This window comes from Melanotaenia boesemani, chromosome 13 (genome assembly GCF_017639745.1).
Source record: "Melanotaenia boesemani isolate fMelBoe1 chromosome 13, fMelBoe1.pri, whole genome shotgun sequence".
NCBI classification, from domain to species: domain Eukaryota; kingdom Metazoa; phylum Chordata; class Actinopteri; order Atheriniformes; family Melanotaeniidae; genus Melanotaenia; species Melanotaenia boesemani.
The window spans coordinates 32438820-32458966 of NC_055694.1; the positions used below are offsets into that span (position 1 = coordinate 32438820).

Consider the following 20147-nt stretch of genomic DNA (forward strand, 5'->3'; position numbering starts at 1 on the left):
GTGTGTCCAAGAACACATGATGAAGAAAACAAGATGATGCTTATTATTATTATTATTATTATTATTATTATTATTATTATTAATACAGAGAAGTATGTAATAAATTTAGTGTTTTAATTATGCTTAACAAAATTTAAATTTGCTGACTGAGTTATGCCACTGAGGAGCATGTTTTTAGATCACCTAATTTCCTTCTATTCTCTCTCTCTGTAGCTTGTGAAGCATTACGGTCGCACCAATAAAATACACTAAATAAACTAACTAGTGATGATAGATAGATCCAGTACTTGTATACGTGTACTGTAGTACAAGCAGTCACTTGAGTAAATGCAAATGTTCTTATTTAGAAATCTTTATTTAACCTGATAAATCAGGTGAGAAATTCTCATCTACAACGACAACATGGCAAGAGACAACACACCAAAAGAAAACAATGAAAGACATAAATACACACCACATACACAAAACATTATCATGCCAATTTAAAACAGGTACACAAACAGCTACACATTTGTAAAAGATTAGAGTGGTATAAAAAATCTGAGCCTTAGATATAATTATTTTAATTAATACATGTTTTTGTCTTTAAACTTTGCATCGTAGTTATTTTTTAAAAAGATAGAGCTAAGCTGTCTTATATACTGTATGTTCTTATATATGTACATAACTTATGAACACTTTGGTTACAGTTTAAACTGAGTTAACACCCTTGTTTTTATTGAGTGTTGTTCATCAATACTCTGACAATATTTAATTTTTGATGGTCTATGAATCACATGCATGTGGTGTCTGACAGCAAGCCGGGCCTGATGTTTGAGTGTTTGCTTTCGCCTTTTCACCAATCTAAACAATCTTTTATGGTACTTTTATGCACTGACATGATATAGCGCGATTACAGGAAGATGACATCACATACAGCACCTACCAGCACATAACTGAGGTCAGTAGAGCCATGGATTGATGTTCGGTTTGCGGTACAGCTGTCCGTTAATAAATAATAAATAAACCAAAGAATTTCTGCACAAAGTGTCAGAAACTGTCTCAGTGAAGCTCATCTGTATGCTCGTCATCTTCATTTGGGACTCGACCTGACTGCAGTTCGTTGTAGTAAAGACTCAGTTGTTCAAGGAGCATTTCCACACTTAGCTTAACTCTTCTACTCAACAGAATGAGTTAGAAAGATTTGTCCAGCTCTTTGGCTCAACTCAACTGTGTGCACTTAAGCCCAAGTTGATATTGTGTGATGAAATCGTGATCTTGTATTTAAACAAAATGACTTAAAAAAAAACTACAAAAAACTTTAAAAAAAGCTTTAAAAAAAAAAAAAAAAATATATATATATATATATATATATATATTATATGCACTGCCTCTAGCACTACATGACAGCACCTGGGTCCAACTGGACTCAAAGCAGTCAACTATCACTTAATTATGACGTCCCATTTTGTTTGAATTCATGCTTGTGTTGTTCTTACTCTCAAATGTAAGTTGCTTTGGATAAAAACGTCTGCTAAATGAATGTAGAATAGAATAGAATAGAATAGAATAGAATAGAATAGAATAGAATAGTAGTAACCAACTTGAGTGGACAAATGCTCACTGGCACTTTGTAGAGGTGATCTCTTCCTGGATGAATCCTGGTTTTTTCATTGTACAGGTCAGATGGTGCTCAAGGCAGCGTTGTGTGGGTGAGCAGTTTGATGATGTCAGCGTTGTGAATCGAGTGGCCCATGGTGGTGGTGGAGTTATGGTATGGGCAGGCAGCATGTTATGGACGATCACCTCATGTTTAGCATGTTAATGCATGGCCCCCATGTTGCAAAGATCAGTCCTAAATTCCTGGAAGCTGAAAACATCCCAGTTGTGGTATGGACAGCATACTCACCAGACATATCCACTGAGCATGTTTGGGGTGCCCTGGATTGGCGTTTATGACAGCATGTTTCTGTTGCTGCCAATATCCAGCAGCTTCAAACAGCCACTGAGGAGGAGTGGACCAACATACCACAGAATCAACAATCTGATCAGCTCTGTGTGAAGGAGATGTGTTGCACTGCGTGAGGTAAATGGTGTCACAAAAAATCATTTTGTTGTTGTTGGAGCTTGAAACTGCATGAAATGGTTTGGTCCTGTCTTAGCATCAGTTACCTCGTCAGCAGCAGTTTGCATGAACCGGAGCTGTTTATTCAACCTGTCGGTCACTAAAAATGCAGCGACGCAAGAAAGGAAAATCTGGTTATGAAAAAGGGACAGAGAGAAAGGAGATGCAGTGGGTGGATCTGAAAACGGTGATGGTTTAAAAAATTCCTTTAGTCCATTCAGTAAAAACTACAACAGAGACCTGAGCTGAAACTTAGACCTGAAGGGGGATGCGGTTCTTCCAGGAAAGCGTTAATAGTGCTAATTTACATGAGAACACGTAGTTGATGATGTGTTGATCATCTCATTAGAGGAATTCAGCCTTATGAGACTTTTTTTTAGCTCTGGAAGTTTTTAGTGTTAACCAACATTAATAAGTGCTAGTAAATTTTTAGCTAGATATTTATATTAAATTAATTGTCCTTGCCTCTTTATCATATGAAAACAGATGAGCCAGGAGCAGCTCCGTCTTCTCAAAACCTTTTCCATCCCTGCAGTAAAGAAGGTGAAAAACGTTGTGTTCAGGGACATACCAGTGCGAATTTCTCTATTCTGACCATTCAAAAAATTTTAAATGAAACACATAATTTTTCTACATAATTAAACAAAAGAACAGCCTGTAACTGTTTGTACTGGATGCTGGACAGTTGATTGGGAACATTGACTAGCCTCCAGCAGCCTGAATAAAAGTGACTATAATAAAATTTATTATTTCCAGGTTCGTGAGAACATAAAGGGAGGTGTTGGAGTGTCTTTAGAGGTGAGACTGAGAGGTTTGTGTATATGTGTGTGTGTGTGTGTGTGTGTGTGTGTGTGTGTGTGTGTGTGTGTGTGTGTGTGTGTGTGTGTGTGTGTGTGTGTGTGTGTGTGTTCATTTGTAATTCAACACTTGTACGTGTGTACAGTAGCTCCAGTTATTGACAGTAATCAGATGAATAACAGATGGTTATTTTTCAGAAAGGTAGAGCTGTCAGTGTGTTCATAACTGATGAACACTTTGTTTACAGTTTAAACTGAGTTAACACCCTTGTTTTTATTGAGTGTTGTTCATCAATACTCTGACAATATTTAATGTTTGATGGTCTATGAATCACATACATGCTTAAAAAAGCAAATTGGTGCTTTATAAAGACGGAGTTCCCTTTTCCAAGTCATCCTGTTACCAGCTGCTGATTCTTCCACATCGAACAGTCACAACAAGGTAAAAGTTTCACTTCTTGGTTTTTAGCATTAAACTTTAAAATTCAGCTTTTGATCACATTTTATAAATGTATTGATTATAAATTTAGAGACAGTTCCTTACAGAAGTTAATTGTAAAACATAATTTTTATCAACATATTTGATTTAGATTTTCTTTCTGTAAACAATAAATAAACTTTAATTTTTCCACAGATGGCATCGTGTCTTCTTTTCACTCTGCTCTTCTGCAGCATGTTTATTGGAGCAAATGTAAGTCAGGTTTGCATATACTCATGTCTCTTTTTATTCCATTAGAGTTATACAGTTATAGTAAAATTACTATTTAAATTTTAGGCTTTTTCTGGGATTCAATTTCATGTTTGTAATAACGAGCAGGATGTGTGTTTAAAAAGAATAATTGAACTACTAACATAAATTAATTCAGTAATGAAAGAAATAAGCTTGTACAATCTTTTACTGATAAATTGTTCTTTATATCCACAGACTCAATGTGCTTCACGAGGTTGGTGTTTGTTTGTATTTACGTTGGAGAAGGTTGAAAATAAGGACACAGAAATTGTGTGACGTTGGACATTTTTAACAAAAAAATAAAAGTGAGACAAATATAAATTAATTGATAACTAGAACCGATCACTGAGACACTCATTTAGTTGCCTTGAGAGCTGCTGCAGAGGTTTAATGTTTTGCTTATACACGCCGTTTCCATTGTTTTATTAGTTTAGGTCGTTTGTGACAAACAGGAGTTTCTCTGTTGTGGCTGCTGATGCTTCTTCATCATGTGCCTCGCTCTCCTGTGGTGTACCACAGGGCTCCATTCTTGGTCCTTTCCTGTTTTCTTTACACATGCTGTCGTTAGGGTCAGTCATAGCGAAACGTAATCTTTTCACTGTTATGCTGATATTTACCAGCCGTTTAAGCCCATTGAAAGTATGACATCTAGCTCTCTGCTAAGCTGCTTTAGTGAGATAAAGCTATGGCTTTCTTACATGTGAACAATGAGAAGACAATTTATTTTGTTTTCTACTCCTAGCCTACCTAGTGTGATGTCAAATTTTGGTTTTCTGGCCTCATGTTTTAAACAGCCAGCGATAAATCTGGGACTTACTTTAGACAGCTGAATGAAATCTGACATACAGACTGATTTTGTGGTCAGAGCAAGCTTCTTTCAGCTCCGTCTCCTGGCTGAAGTTAAACATTTTCATTAAGGCTTTCAGCATTTTAAGACTTTATGTCGGAGTGAGTCAGACCTCCCTTTCTAGCCTTCAGTTTGTCTAAAACCCTGCAGCCCATCTTACCCAACACATGCAGCCATGACCACATCATCCCAGCGTTTTTATCTCTTCACTGGCTCCCAGTTCATTTTAGAATCCACTTAAAAATGGTAATATTTGTTCTTCACGTTATAAAAGGCCTTGCCCCATCTTATCTTTCAGAAAGCTCTTAAATCAACGCGTCTTCCCAGGTCTTGGTATAAACAGTGGGGTGATCGCTCTTTTGCTGACGTTGCTCCCAAGATGGGGAACAAATTATCCCCCAACTTGCGTAGCGTTGTAGAACCAGTACTTTTGAAAACTGAACAAAACATATTTATTTAAATTTTCTTTTAATACCTAATAGTTCTGTGATGCTGTGACATTTTTACCAGCTGTTTATTTGTATATAATTGCTTTAATACGTCTTAATGTATGTTTTTGTTTTATTTTGTTGTTTTTTTTTCACTATTCTACACTTTTTTTCAGGCAAGAATTGAGTTCTTTTACAAATGTTTGTGGCATTATTTAGATTGAGATTTCAGTAAGAAAATATTAATGGATAAAGCTTGTGTTTTTTGTTTGTTTTGTTGTTGTTGTTGTTTTATTGCCCCTCTAATTTTCTAATTGTTTTGCAGCTTCCTTTTACACCTGCAGTCCTGGTTGGACTCGGTATGGACATCACTGTTACCAGTTTCACAGAACTGAAAGAAACTGGGTTTCTGCTGAGGTACGACAGCTTCAACTTTGTAGTTTTGTAATGAAACAGATTCACAACTTTTTAACTTCATCAGTACTAAACAGTTGCATCATTGGTGTTTATACTGGTATAAACGGTGCACATTAGTGCTGCTGATGTGATGACTTAATTGTTTTCATCCTGTCTTTCTTCGTAGCATGTTTGCGCTCTACAAAGAGGAACTCTGGCTTCCATCAAAAATACAGCTACGTACATCTTCCTGACCAATTTCATCCACAGAGCAGTAAGATTCCACAAAAGGACCTGGGTTGGAGGCCATTATGTTGCAAAGGTGAGAGTTTAACTAACAAGGTAAGCTGAATCCGGTATTTCTTGCCTCATGCTGTTTATACACATCTTAGCAACGGCTTCATCAAGATCACCCAGCGGTGAAAGTGGACCGGGGTCGGCACATAAGCCGGCGCTGCATCATGGTATCTACAGTCATTTCAGTTCTGGATCATTAAAACAATAATCTTAACAATTCAAACAATAAAAGACATTTGTGATTATTTTCTATTGTACAATATCAGATACCAATGCTGAACTGGACTCACAACTCACTCATTACCTACATTTTAACACACAACTTCCTTCCATGTTCGTTCCGTTACTGTTTTGTCCCTTGTCCCCACGTCCTCTGTTGTCAATATATTATTATTATTATTATTATTATTATTATTATTATTATTATTATTATTATTATTATTATTATTATTACTATTACTATTATTATTATTATTATTATTATTATTCGCTTGGGGAACCGGAGGTTTACCATGTAAAGGTCATTTTACAATATATGTTTTTTTAGAATTTGTCTATTCTTGGGGAGAACAGTCAGATTCTTGGAGTGATGCATTTTTTCTATCACAACAAATAAATCAGCTACATTATTTAAATATAAATTAGTAAGCTTCTTTGTCAGTACTGTAACCAGATATTTACTGTACTGTTTTACATATTTGTTGGTTTGCACCTTGTTTAGCCTGCAGAAGGCAGGATTCATAACACTCTCTGTTTGGAGGAGCAGGACGATGATGAGATACTCGTACAGAAACTCAACACAGAAACATGTAAAACAGCCTGAACTGCATGAGCTTATAGTAGTTTATCAATGTGGAGGCAGTCATTGATAAGTTACTACACTCTACATGATCAATATGGCCGTTCTTTGATCAATAAAATATAATGTTGTCTCTTGCCATAATCTTATAATCTAATCGCCAGTACTGATCAACTATCAAAACTAGGAATGAAATGAAAGATCTGGGCACTGAAAATGTAAATTAATGTTGAAATCTCTGGCAGTATCGTGTGTGGCAGTGGACCGATGGGTCAAGATTTGTCTTCAATGGCTGGGGCAGGGGGGAACCAAACAACGTGCGTGGACGGGAACATTGTATGGAGATGAACCTTAGAGGTACAGATTAGTAATTGTCCTGTAGATGACTGTGTCAGAGGTAAAACACAATGCAGGTTGTTAAACTAAATAATTCAATAATATTACATTTTTTTACGTCTTCCATTGCATCTTACAGTCTTATTATTTAAGATAAAATATTCCCTCTTTTTAAAAGTTAAAGTTACACAATCTTACATTGTATTTAGTGTTTTTTTTATAATTACAATGTTAAATTAATCAAACAAAAGCAAATATGTCAAATGTTTATTACTATATTTTTAATCTCCCTTTACAGGAGCATATTTTGCTAACGATGAAGGATGCTGGAGAAGAAATTCTTTTGTTTGTCAGAAACGTGCAACCAAGATCTGGTGATGTCGTTTCCACCAGAGATACCAAACGTCACTGACATGTCTTCTAACAGATATTTTGACAAATCTGATTTAATATCAGTTCAAATCAATATTACAAATAAAGGCATATTAAAATATTTCACTTGTTCATTTCTTTTTTATCTCTATATTTAGATGATAAGGGGACTGAAAGGGTGGATGATGGTGTGGAAAACGTGCTGTTGCATTTTGAAAAACATATTCCGTAGTAAGAGTTGGTTTAAGGGATTTAAACTGCTTATATTTCTAAAATATATTGGTGAATAAGGAATGGTTACTGTGATGTGATGCTGGTGTGGCCATGAAGAAAGGTAAGTTTGTAAAACAATGAAGAAGGGCAGCGTTTGTTAGGACCTTCGTGAAGGGAATTCTAGCTAAGAGTGAAACATTTGCTTCAGCTATAAAAAACATATGAGAAACAAAAAGTTGCATTTGCCATCACCTCCACATATTCTAGTCTAGAGAGCAACCCGGATGCATCATCTTCCAGAATGCTTTGCACAAGTAAAATAACGGCGACCTCCACAGATCACAAATGTAGTAGATACATAAGATTCTCCCAATATAAATTTTCACCCGTCTGAAACAACTGATTTTAGTAGAAGAGGGCAATAACGACGTGTTTAGGCCATGGCTGTAGCTACCATTAAGGACACAAGAGGTCTGGACCTCAGTATTTTTTCTGCTGTTTCTAATAAAATGAATAAAATAAAGGATTTTGAGCTACATGGTTAGCAGAGAAGAATAATTAGCAATGGTGTGCAGATTGATGCTGAAATATGAATTCCTCCCATATCAGCTATTTATATTCTCAAACTTACTCTCAAACTAAATCGCGTCGTATTAATAATTATCATTAACATGAGCACAGTTAAAAGAAAACTATCAGGATAGGTGAGAACTACTTCTTCTGCCTGCTGTTCTCATATGCAAAATAATGCACAGCGTAGCGTCGTAGCAGCGCACTGCTCGCTCACTGCTCAGTGATCAGTCAGTCCAACCTGCTAACGTGTGTGGAGATACTTCAGCTCCACAAACAGCAAAGATGCGCAGTTTTTCAAAAACAAATATGAAAAGTACTTTTCATCATTTATAGGACCAAATGCAAATGTGACAAGAAGGCTCACCAGGTGATTAGAGATGTGGTTGAGGTGTGCCCCCCTCCCAAAAAGAACAAAAACAAAAAGAAAACTAAGTTAATTTATTAACTTCATTTGTGAGATGCTTGTGAAAATCAGTATAAAATGATCGTGCACAGATGTAGCGACAAGTTCAAGTCCTGCAACTCATCTACAATCTAGTCCTTCGAGCCGGATAAACGTAGAAGAAGAACCATAGCAACAACTGGGAAAAAACAAAGAAGAAGAAACATAGTAACAATCTGAAAACACAACGCACAGCATGGAACGGGATATATAAGACAGGCACCAACCCATACCGTGGCAGCACATCTGGGCAAGCCCAGACCCCCGGCACCAGGGAGGGGGGGGCCACCGCCAGGCACCAGAGCCCAAAACTCCCACCCGGCCCGCCCCAGAAAAGGCCGGCCACTCAGCCGAGGGCCGACACCAACCGACCCAGGCACCACCAATGGCCTCACCCACCACCACGAGGCGACCCCAACCACTGGCTCCCATTTTAAAGGTCATTTTAAAGGTGTTTAAACATATTTGTGACCATTCATCTTGATTTAAATTACTGGATAAGTCGCCCTCCCATTTTAAAGTTGGAAGAGAGACTGAGATTTCTAGTTTAGATAATAGTATGTTTTTGAAAATAGCTTTGGGGCATCGAGATTCAAGAATTCTACTACCCTGATAGGTAGCTGTAAGTTTGATTAATTAATAGTATATTTTTTACATATAATAGATTTAAGCTGGTGATATTCTAAAAGTTTTGTGCTGCTGATTCCATATTGTGAATTGAGAATATTAAATGACAAGAAGTTTCAATTTTCTATTATATGTTCTGTTTTATTCCTTTATTTTTCCATTGAGTGAAATTAATCAGCTTTTTGTTTTGCAGGATGTCAGGGTTGTTCTAGAAGGGTGTAAGTTTACATGGAAAAAGTGAAGACAAATTCCCACCAAGCCATTAAAGAGGAACTAATATTAATGCTTTTAAAACACTTTTGTCGTTTTTTGGCTGAGCTGATAAATGGCAGGTCACAGATATCTAGATTCTCACACAATGCTTGCTCTACATCTAACCATAGTTCATCCAGACCGCTAGGTTTAAGCCATTTGGAGATATACCGCAGCTTGTTAGCAAAGAAATAGTGATTAAAGTTGGGTAGCTCCAATCCACCTCTGTCTTAATCTGTTGTAAAGTTTTTAGACTGATACGTGATGGCTTGTTTTTCCATAGATATTTGGATATATGTGAGTCCAGTGACTTAAACCAGCTGGAGGATAGTTTAGTGAGTATCACTGAAAACAGGTAGTTTACTTTAGGGAGAACCATCTGTCCAACAAGTCACTGTTAGTTAATGACTTCATCATTTCTCACAGTTTAGATTTTCTTTTTCTGACAGAAACATGGTTAACAGAAGACACAAGTGCTACAGTTGTTAACGAAACAGCAACCCCTCATTTTAGTTTTATGAATAAATGTGGAAAGGGGTTGGAGAAGCTGCCTTATTTAAAGATTCATTCCAGTGTAAAGAGATTTCATTTGCTGATTTTACTTCTTTTGAATATCTTAGATTTATTTTAAGGGGCATTCCTAAAATCCTATTTCTAATCATCTACAGACGTCCAGGACATTGTGTAAATTTTATTGGTGAATTATCTGAATTATTGTCGGTTATCTCTACTGATTTTAACCATTTCATTATAACTGGGGATTTTAATATTCACATAGATAACATGACGGATGGGATTGTCAAGGAAAATTTATTCCATATTGGATGTTTGGTTTGTGTCAACATGTAAAAGAACCGACCCACATTTGAGGTCACATTCTGGACCTGGTTATTTCAAAGGGTATTGATATTTCTTCTGTTGTGGTCACTGACTTGGCCTTGTCTGACCATTTTTGTATTTTGTTTGATTTACTGATCACTCAGAATGTCCAACCAACCTGCTCCTCGGTTAGGAAGAGGTACATTAAAGAAAGAACAAGTGCTAAGTTTGTGGAGGCCATAGCTATGTTACCAACAACCAGTGCAGAGTCAGTTGATGGACTCCTGGATCATTTCAATCTGAAAGTCTTGAATGTAATGGATGCTGTTGCACCGATAAGAATCAAGAGCAACTTGATCAAACAGAAAACACCATGGAGAAACACCACTGTGGTTACCAGCCTAAAGAGAGAAAGCAGAAAAACTGAGCGGAAATGGCGGAAAAATAAACTTCAAATTCACTCTGAGCTGTACAAACAAAGCCTGCGTAACTATAACAATGAGCTGTGCAAGGCCAGAGAGCTGCATTTATCTGAAATGATTAACAGGAATGTCAACAATTCTCTCACTCTGTTTGCTATGATTGAAAAACTTACTAATCCTCATATACAGATAAGCCCAGAGCTCCTTTCCACTGAGAAATGCAACCAATTTGCCAACTTTTTTAGCCAAAAAATTTAAACAATTAGGCAAAATATTAATTCCACACAGTCACACAAGAAAACTAGTCTGTGTCTAAAACCCGGAAACAATTCTGCTGTCATGTCGCAATTTAAAACGGTTGATTTAAAAATCCTACAAGAAACAGTTTGGCATTTGAAATTAACAACATGCACTTTGGACATGATACCATCCGACTTTTTAAAAACAGTTTTTACCTCAGTAGAAACTACTGATAGTTAACAGCTCACTGGCATCAAGCATTTTTCCCAAGTCACTAAAGATAGCTGCTATTAAGCCACTCCTAAAGAAAAGGACTCTAGACGCCTCTATAATGAACAACTATAGACCATCTCTAACCTCTCTTTTATTTCCAAGATTATTGAGAATTCAGTCCTGGTTCTGTTGGATCTCAGTGCTGCGTTTGATACTGTAGATCACAGAATCCTGTTGCACAGGCTGGAACACTGGGTTGGACTTTCTGGAGCGGTCCTTAACTGGTTCAGGTCCTATTTAGAAGGCCAGAGTTATTTAGTTCTGATCAGCAGCTATGAATCTGAGCGAGTGGCCATGGCTTGTGGAGTCCCCCAGGGGTCAGTCCTTGGACCTCTTCTGTTCAACTTGTATATGCTCCCTTTGGGTCAAATATTACAGAACTATAGCATTAATTATCAAAGTTTTGCTGATGATACACAACTTTATATGTCTTTGTCACCAGACGACTGCAGTCCAATAGACTTATTGTGTCAGTGCCTGGAGCAAATAAACACCTGGATGAAGGAGATTTTTCTACAATTAAATGAAGACAAAACTGAGATTATTCTGTTTGGTAGCAAAGAGAAGAGGGTCAGCATTGGCAAACACCTGGAGACTCGGGCTCTTAAAATCACCGACCAAGTTGGTAACCTGGGAGTGTTGATAGACTCAGACCTGACTTTCAGCAGCCACATCAAAGCTTCACTAAGAAGCTTTTTACCAGTTTAGAAACATCAACAGAATTAAAAGTTTAGTCTCCCAGAAAGACCAGGAGAAACTCATCCATGCATTCATCTCCAGTAGACTGGATTACTGTAATGGTCTTTTAACAGGACTTCCTAAAAAGAGCATTAAACATCTGCAGCTCATCCAAAATAATAGAATAGAATAGAATAGAATACTTTATTAATCCCTTCAGAGAGCCCTCAGGGAAATTTGGGTACCAGCAGCAATACAACACCAACAGTAAAGCAGGACAAGCACAAGACACAATATATACAAGTACAAAGCAAAATAGAGGCAAATAGAATGCAATAAATATAACAATAAGATAAGTTAAATAAAACAATATAAACAAGCATTGCACACAGTATAGGTGGTACAGATTCCCAGTTCACTATTGCACGTATAAGTTATTGCAACTGTTTGTATGGGTAAAAATTAATAAAGAACTTATTGTGCATGTGTTGTATCAGGTGGACTGCACACCTCCCTCTCCCCCCTCCTTCTCCCCCTCCTGCCTAATGCAGAGTTGTACAGTTTGATGGCTCGGGGGACAAGGGAGTCTCTGAGCCGGTTGGTCCTACTCTTGGGGAGGAGCAGCCTGTTACTGGTCAGGCTTCTCTGTGAACTGATGACAGTGTGCAGAGGGTGACTGGCATCATTCACAATAGAGAGTAGTTTTTTTAGTGTTCTCCTCTCTGCCACTGTCACCAGGGAGTCCAGATTCATGCCAACCACAGAGCCCGCCCGCCTGATGAGTTTTTCCAGCCTGTTATATAATCTCAGTTTTGTCCTCATTTAATTGTAGAAAATTCTCCTTCATTCAGGACAGCACTTTGTTTCAGCTGTGGTTGTTTTAAAGGGCTATAAAAAATAAAGTTGAGTTGAGTTCTCTAAGACAAACTTGTGTCAACTTATGCAGGTTAGTAGCCTACTGACTGTTCCACCATGGTTCCTCTTTGGTTTGGATGTGGAAGTTTATTGAGTTGCCTGTGTCATGGTCCATGCTCATTACCACTCCCTGCTTCCTGCTGACCATATTTGGCTTGCCAATCATCACTGCTGTTTGGACGGCACAGCTGGAGAACATCAAGTCATCATTCTCATCGCCATATAAACCTCACCCGGACCTCCAGTCATCGCTGGATTATACTACTCATCGTGGTAACCAGTCGTGCACATGATCTAAATCGTATTGTATCTGAACCAACCTAACTTGTACCCTCTCTCTTCCAAGAACCGTACCTGAACCTCGTCCACACCACGGAGAATCCTGTCTGCCCGCTCCAGCCCGTCCTTCCAGCAAACCCTGCATACTGCACTGCACAATTCAAATAAAGTGTCTTTGATCATTCTCCGAGCGCTCCTCTCCTTGGATCCATACACCCAATCCGTGACAGCCTGAGCCTGATAGAAACATCTGCATTGTGCTGAGTGTTTATGTTGTTTTGTGTAAAATTTGATCCATATGGGTCAGAAAGTATCTCTCATAATATTTCTGTTTAGGATTTTTATTAACTGATCTCGACTTCTGACAGTCTGTCATTTAATTCTATTGGCTGGAATGAATAGACTGACTTCATTAATAATAAAGGAAATGTTCTATTTTGTGTTACACCCTGTTACATCCAATGCCTACTGGATCCGATTTTAAGTGTCGGCAAAAGTTTTTGTGTTTTTCAATAGTAGACGAAAACCTTTTTTGTTTTTTTGTATTCTCTACCAACCCTGCTTCAACATAGGTCAAATATTGAATTATTAAACTTTTTTTTTAAATTTTCTTTTTTTTTTTTTTTTTTATAAAAGTTAAGTTGATGAATGTGGCCCACCCACAGCGATCAATTGCTTGTCCTGGTTCTCCTGGTATTGGCGCCAGGACTGCCTCCCATATCTCTGATGCTGTTAAAGGAGCTTCTAGCATATAACTATAATTAGGTGAAATTTTTGGTAAGTCAAATTTTTGAAAACAGCTTGTGAAAATCTGTCAGAAATCCCAGGTTAATCTGACGTAAAGTATTTCTGTGCTTGACCCAGATGCCTCTACCTTGCAAGAGGAATGTTCTCAAGAGCCTTTTAGGTTACGTGTTATGCACAAACTATTTAAGGAAAGTTTTCACTGAACATTTTCTTTAACCTGTTTGCAGATAAAGAACTTGAACTTGTTCAGATTTTGTATGGTCCCCAAGCGGCAACCTCCAGCGGTGAAATGTGAAACCTATGTGGAAGTGCACAAAAATTGCAGTTCACCCCTCATCCACTAGGGGCTCCAAACCAGAGTAAAATCCCCATAGACTCCCATGTTAAAAAGATCAACTTCACAGCAGAAATAAACATGTTTAAAGCCTGGTACAAAAATCCATTTTAGGATTAATAGGTCAAGTTTACCTTCATGACAACTGTGAGGGGGGTGAATTTTTTTCTAACTCATCCACTTGGATGTTATTTAATCTTGAAATTCGTCATAATTAGGGGTGTGTCCTTTTGATTGACATTAATCCAATATCTTTGGCAAGAAGGGAGAGTGCAGCACAAACGCTGTTTTTAGCCGGCTAACAGTGCACCTTAGCTTTAGCCCACATACCTTCTTTAGCCAGTTAGCTCACGTTAGATCCAAGTTGGCTCAGTTGGTTCTTAGCTACAGGCAGCTTAGAGTTTAACAGACGTCAATCATCCACCCCCACGCTCACAGCCCTTTCAGATCCACCACTTTGCCCATTTTTGTATTTTCCAGGAGCGACGGCAAGAATGACGCTGCCAAGATGGCAACGGTGGGAAGCGCCCAATGAGCTTCACTTTTGCCCTTCAGAAACCTACGGATGCCTATGGATGATCACAGAGGCTCCGTCCATCTTTTATATACAGTCTATGGTGCTGCCTCAACAGTCACTTCTTCAACTGTACTTTTTTCAGTGCTACACTTCACACCATGTTAGAATAGAACTTTATTTGTCATTGCAACGAAAAGCCCAGCGAAATTACTAGGTCCTCCAGTCAAGCAAAATAGAATAATAAATTGAATAAAATAGAAATATTTGCAACAACATCAATAAAACAAAATACAACGTAGCTATAACATAGTAAATAAGATGAAATAAGTAATAGCTGTACAGAGTATAATCTGATATGTATATCTGAGTTACTGAACATTAAGGCAACGTGTGTTAACTTTTCATTTTCACATCGACAGTGGGCTAACGCTACCTAACATAGATGCTATTGTATTATAACATAATAATTAAAGTACCACCAATATTTTGAAAAAAAAAATACATGCATGTCATAATGTCAAAATGACATAAAGGTTTGATATGATGTAAAAATTTTCTAATTGTATTTGCAAAGCTGTATTTATGCAGCTGACTGTTAATTGTAAGGTAGGTTACAGCTTTCCAGTGTTACTGCTATAACATTTTAAGTAATGGGTTAAATTTGTATTTGTCCAGATGAGCTGAAAACATTTTGCAGCCACAACAGGCACCTGTAGAAGCTGCTAGAGAGGAGGCCTCCGCCTCATTATCTTCACCAGAGGCTCTCAGTGAAGAATAGAAGTTAATTCAACAAAGAATAATGACTGCAGTACAATTACATTTAATAATGTTTTATTATCTAAAAATTATTAAATAATATTTGGATCTGTAGCAAGCACATCTAAATGAAGAACACTGGATGCACAATGCAGAAATGTCATAAAAATGTTTGAATACAGACAGACGGCCTGTCTGTGTCTCTCTGGTGGTGTCACGCCCTCTCCTGGTCTGCCCAAGCCTTTCCTGCCTTTCCTCAGTAATCACTCCCCTTATTGCTCACACCTGTCACAGATCAGCCACACCTGTCTCCCTTCCACCCATCAGCCCTTATATACCCCAGCACCATAGTCACTCAACCCGTCGGACATAAACCTACGCACTCTATGGACTTTTCCCTTCTCCTTTCCTGGTTCCTGTCCCTCCAGCTGACCCCTGCAGTGTCAGTAAGACCATTTCCGTGTGTTCTTTGTAATTAATAAAGTATGGTTAATCTGCCCTTTGTCTCTGAGGAGTCCTTGCGTTACAGAATGTCCAACCTGAACTGACAAAATGTGCTGGAGAGAATGCATCCTTGAAGAAGTGGTGCAAGATCTGGCGATCCTCCTTTTCTCAAAACACGTCAGGGCAGTTCTCAAGTCAGTGCAGACTTATGTGGACACACTCGCCGAGTCCCCCGGACCCCTGGAGAGGATACGGGTGGCAAGGGATCTGGTGACCCAGCTGGAAGCCAGACCAACCCTCCTCACATTTCTGGGTTTGGCTGAACTGGTAGAGGAGGCTTGGGAGGTGTGTACGGAGGCTCATTTGGAGAGTGTGGGGTTAAGAGCGCCATCCACGTCTCCTCCGGCTTCCACGCCAGTGTCTCCAGCGTCTCCTCCGGCTTCCACGCCAGTGTCTCCAGCGTCTCCGCCGGCTCCACACCTCCCGTCTCCAGAGTCTCTGCCAGCTCCCAGGCTCACGTCCCCAGGGTCGCCTCCAGTTTCCCAGTCAGCTCCGGCTCTACAGCGTCCGACACCACAGCCACGGTCAGCTCCAGTTCTGCAACCTCCTTAGCCTGCTCCCCGGTCCCGCCCGGCCTTACAGCGTCCGACGCCACAGCAACGGTCTGCTCTGGCACAGCAGCCTCCCATGTCTGCTGCCCAGTCCTGTCCCGCTCCGCAGCCTCTGACGCCCTCTCCACGATCTGCTCCGGCTCAGCCTCCAACGCAAGCGCAAAGGTCTTTCCCGGCTACGCAGTCTTCCACGCCTGCGCCCTGGTCCTGCCCGGTGCTTCAATGCCCGAAGCCAGCTCCCAGGTTCGTCCAGCCAGTGGCTCCATCATCAACGGGGTGACAGAATTTTCTTGTTTTTGGGCCTCATACACAGGCTATGAAGACATAAATGGCTGTTAGAAAACCTTTAGAAAGTGAATTTTGCATAATATGGGATCATTAACGCATCAATGCACAAACAAAGTTATTACTCATGCCATATTAAAATTTCAATAAGGGGGTTCACAGACACAAACTTGTTATCTTGGGGATTGTGGCTCATGACGTTTGAGAACCACAGCCTCACATAATAGCTTTCACTGTGGGCTGTAGGCCTACAATTTAACATAGTTGATTTAGCCCTAATTTATGAGGTTGTAAAAGCTGTTAATTGAACTTTCTATGTTCATCTAATGTAGCCTACTATTTGTTATCACAGACGATCAAAGAAAGATATGCATCTGTCTTGGACAGCAAGGATGCTCTGATGGCTGCTACCACAATACCTAAATTCAAGGTCTGCTAGCTGAAAACGAGGAGAAGAGATGCTGTGAAAACTATGCTGATTTCTGAGTGTCGTGTCCAGACTCCTGACGAGCCACTAATGAGACCAGAGGTTCAGAGCACTGCCACCTCCAGTCACAATGACTTTTTGTAGTTTGAAGAAGAGTTTTCAGCAGAGACTGAGGCGATGGAGTATTTAAAAATGCCTGGATCTGACTGGCAGGTTCTCTCCAGGTTCCCCAGGATTAAGGAAATGGCAAGGCAGTACAACACTCCGATATCGTCAAGTGCACCAGTGTTGTAGAAAAATTACCAAGAGTCTGGAGTGAGTGCCTGGGCAGTATTGTTCTGACACCAAGGAGGAACAGGCTGTCAGATAAAAGATCTGAAAGACTTTTACTTATGCGATACAATCGGTATTTCAAAGAATAGAGGCAAAATGAGTTGAATGGGATGAAGTTTATGAGATAAACTTTTTGTTGCACTTTCTGTTTTCATTTTGCACTATTTTCTGCATTGTGATCATTTCAACTCACATAATTCATTAACAGGTTCAAGAGTTTGTGACTTGGTATGCTACCGCCTCTGGCAGCTATATCTATAGGAGGCAGAGGAGAACGAGTTAATGGAAAAATAATGCTTTTGGGATGATGTGAATTTTCTGTATATTTAATTAGTTGCATTTTCAGTTTCCTTTTTATGGTTTGAAGTGCATTTCTGTTTTAATTCTATAGGATAAAGTCACCAGACCTTTATTTTTATATTTTTATTGACCATTTAACTTTGTTTCACATGAATTTTAAGAAAAGTTTGTTTTGTTCGTCGTAGAAGTTTTATCCTCATGTTTTCAAAAGCCTGTGTTATGAGTCGAGTGTGGCCATTTCTTCCCACAGACAGGGACGTTGTTCTTATGGTTTTAAAGTCATTTTGTTTACAATATACAGTAAACACTCTGCAGACAGGCATAATGTTTGTCCATGTCTACACGGTAAATTAAGAAATGGTAAAGTAACAAGTAGTGACGTTACTTTTCAAATGCAGTAAAGTAATTTCATTACAATTTACAGAAGTAACGAGTAACTAGTAACTAATAAATTTTTTGGAGTAACTACCTGTTGCAAATATTTTATAAGCATTCTTATTCATTTACTCATTTAACTAACAACACAGCTTACAGACAGTGCATTCACAAACAGGACACAAACTCATACAGGGTTACTGAGTTCAATACTGAGAAAATATCAAGGGACCTTGAAACTGTTCTGGGTGTCCGGCAAGGGAGTTGTTGTAAATAATTTTTATAAACATTCTTATTCATTTACTCATTTAGTTGTTGTGAATATTGTTATATTACCTTACTTATCTACTCACTCCAAGCAGAGCAGAATTTCCCAGTAACTCAGAAAAATTATTAAAGAACAGCCTTTGTGTAAAAACTGTGGGAACAGGTAGAAGGGAGTCAGCACAGAGACACAGATAACAGGACAGGGAGAAGTTTTCCCCTCAGCTCTGACGCACCTCAGAAGGAGGACCTGGAGGAATCAAATTCCCGGAAGGAGGAGGGACGACACCTTTGCAAAATACACATTCACATGAATGCGCACAACATGCACGCACATAGCCACAATGCTTTGTATCAGTATAAATGAGGAGGATAACTTAGGTAGGCTTAGGTTTGGCTGAACCAAAGGTCCCGACACATTGTGTATTAGTGACCAGAAGCTAAGCTAACGGACCTCCTCTTAAGAGATATGTATTGCTTTTTCTTATTACTGGCTCAACAAAGAATTGTTAATTCTACTCAATCTCTGGTGTTTTTGCCTTCTTTTAAAAAGTGGATTTTTGAACACTCTGATTTATTAATAGGTGGTGAATAATATTTTAAACCTACATACCCCAACACTGATCTTCATATGTTATTCACCATGAACCATTGTCATGGACTAAAATATTTTCCAGACTATAAGTCGCATTTATTTGGAATTTCTTTCACAAAATCCGCTTCAGCTTCATGTTAGCATAAAGAACATACCTGGGAGGCTGAACAGGCTAACTTAAGGTAACAAAGTTAAACCAGTAACTCCAACAAGAAGGTTACCCAAGCTCCCGATCTCATTCCACATCACTGATTCCATTGAATTCTTCATCCTCTGCGTCGTTTCTGAACAACTGCACCAACTGCTGCTCCATCATCGTTTTCAGCTGCGTATTTTACTACCTGCAGTTTGGAATCTGCTGTATAAGATTTTTTTTAGGGCATTTTGTTTGTGTTCAGTCTTTCTCAGTTGTCTTTAAGTACATTTTTTTCAGCAGTACAGGAGCAGCAAGCCTAGAGCGCCCTCTAGTGGTTGTAGACAACATGTTAAATTACATATAGGTCACAGGACCAGCCAAACTATGGGAAAAAAAGTGTGACTTATGATCTGGAAAATATAACAATCTCCAACCACCACAGCTAATCACTCATGTCCAGGAATGATTTGAACAGTATCTTAAAGAACTGGAGGAGGACATGTCCCGGCTTCTACTGAAAAGTTTACAGCTGTCTTTTGATTTATGCTCATTTCTGTTGTGTGTTTTATACAGTTGATTATTTCATACAGTTGATTTTGTACGGCTTCTGTCTTGGTCAGGTCTCTGTTATAAAAGACATTTTTCATCTAAATGGGACTTCTGGCTTAAATAAAAGTAGAATAAATAAAAATAATAATAATGTAGATTACCAACACAAAAAGACCCTTCCAGAAAAACACAATGTAAATGTTCAGACGTACCAGCTGCCTCCGGTTCCTCTTCCAGGTCTCTGCTTTCCTCTTAGAGTTCATGTTCTGAAAGGCTGTGCAAAAAATAAAGCTTTGTATTAGAGGATGATCTAAAAAGGTTTGAGGCTCAAAGTAAACTTGATATATTTTTATAAAAGCAGCAGGTCACAACAGAAAACACTAAACCAGTCAACATGTCAAAAGATAGAGAAGAAAATTACAGTCTTAAATACTATACAATAAACATCGTTTTTAACAACAGACTCATTTTGGAGCATCATTTAGCAAAGCTTCCACAGTAACCGTTCAGCATCCCGTTAACTCTTGTAATCTAAATGGTCTGCATCTCCTCTCTGCTCCGTCTTCAGGATCTGCAAACCTCAAACCTGCTTTAGGAGCCTGGCCAATCACAGGTCTTTTAAGAAGCCGGTCATT

General features: G+C 38.7%; 1 protein-coding gene and 1 long non-coding RNA gene across 2 annotated transcripts; both read left to right on the plus strand.

The window, feature by feature from the left end:
* Positions 1–85: 85 nt before the first annotated feature.
* Positions 86–18836, plus strand: LOC121651022. Its single transcript, XR_006012375.1, has 3 exons — positions 86–96; positions 214–216; positions 18446–18836. It is a non-coding gene; the product is annotated as an uncharacterized LOC121651022 (long non-coding RNA).
* Positions 3260–7227, plus strand: LOC121651021 (galactose-specific lectin nattectin-like). The gene is made up of 7 exons (XM_042002862.1): positions 3260–3343; positions 3536–3592; positions 3827–3845; positions 5232–5323; positions 5490–5624; positions 6644–6755; positions 7033–7227. Exons 2-7 carry the CDS (start codon positions 3536–3538, stop codon positions 7110–7112), a joined length of 495 nt encoding a protein of 164 aa, XP_041858796.1. The 5' UTR covers positions 3260–3343; the 3' UTR covers positions 7113–7227.
* Positions 18837–20147: the final 1311 nt, after the last annotated feature.

Coding starts and splice junctions, on each gene's coding strand:
- LOC121651021 (XM_042002862.1), top strand. CDS start 3,536: ATGGCATCGTGTCTTCTTTTCACTCTGCTCTTCTGCAGCATGTTTATT. Junction 5,324..5,489: donor GAAACTGGGTTTCTGCTGAG/GTACGACAGCTT, acceptor CTTTCTTCGTAG/CATGTTTGCGCTCTACAAAG. Junction 6,756..7,032: donor TATGGAGATGAACCTTAGAG/GTACAGATTAGT, acceptor CTCCCTTTACAG/GAGCATATTTTGCTAACGAT.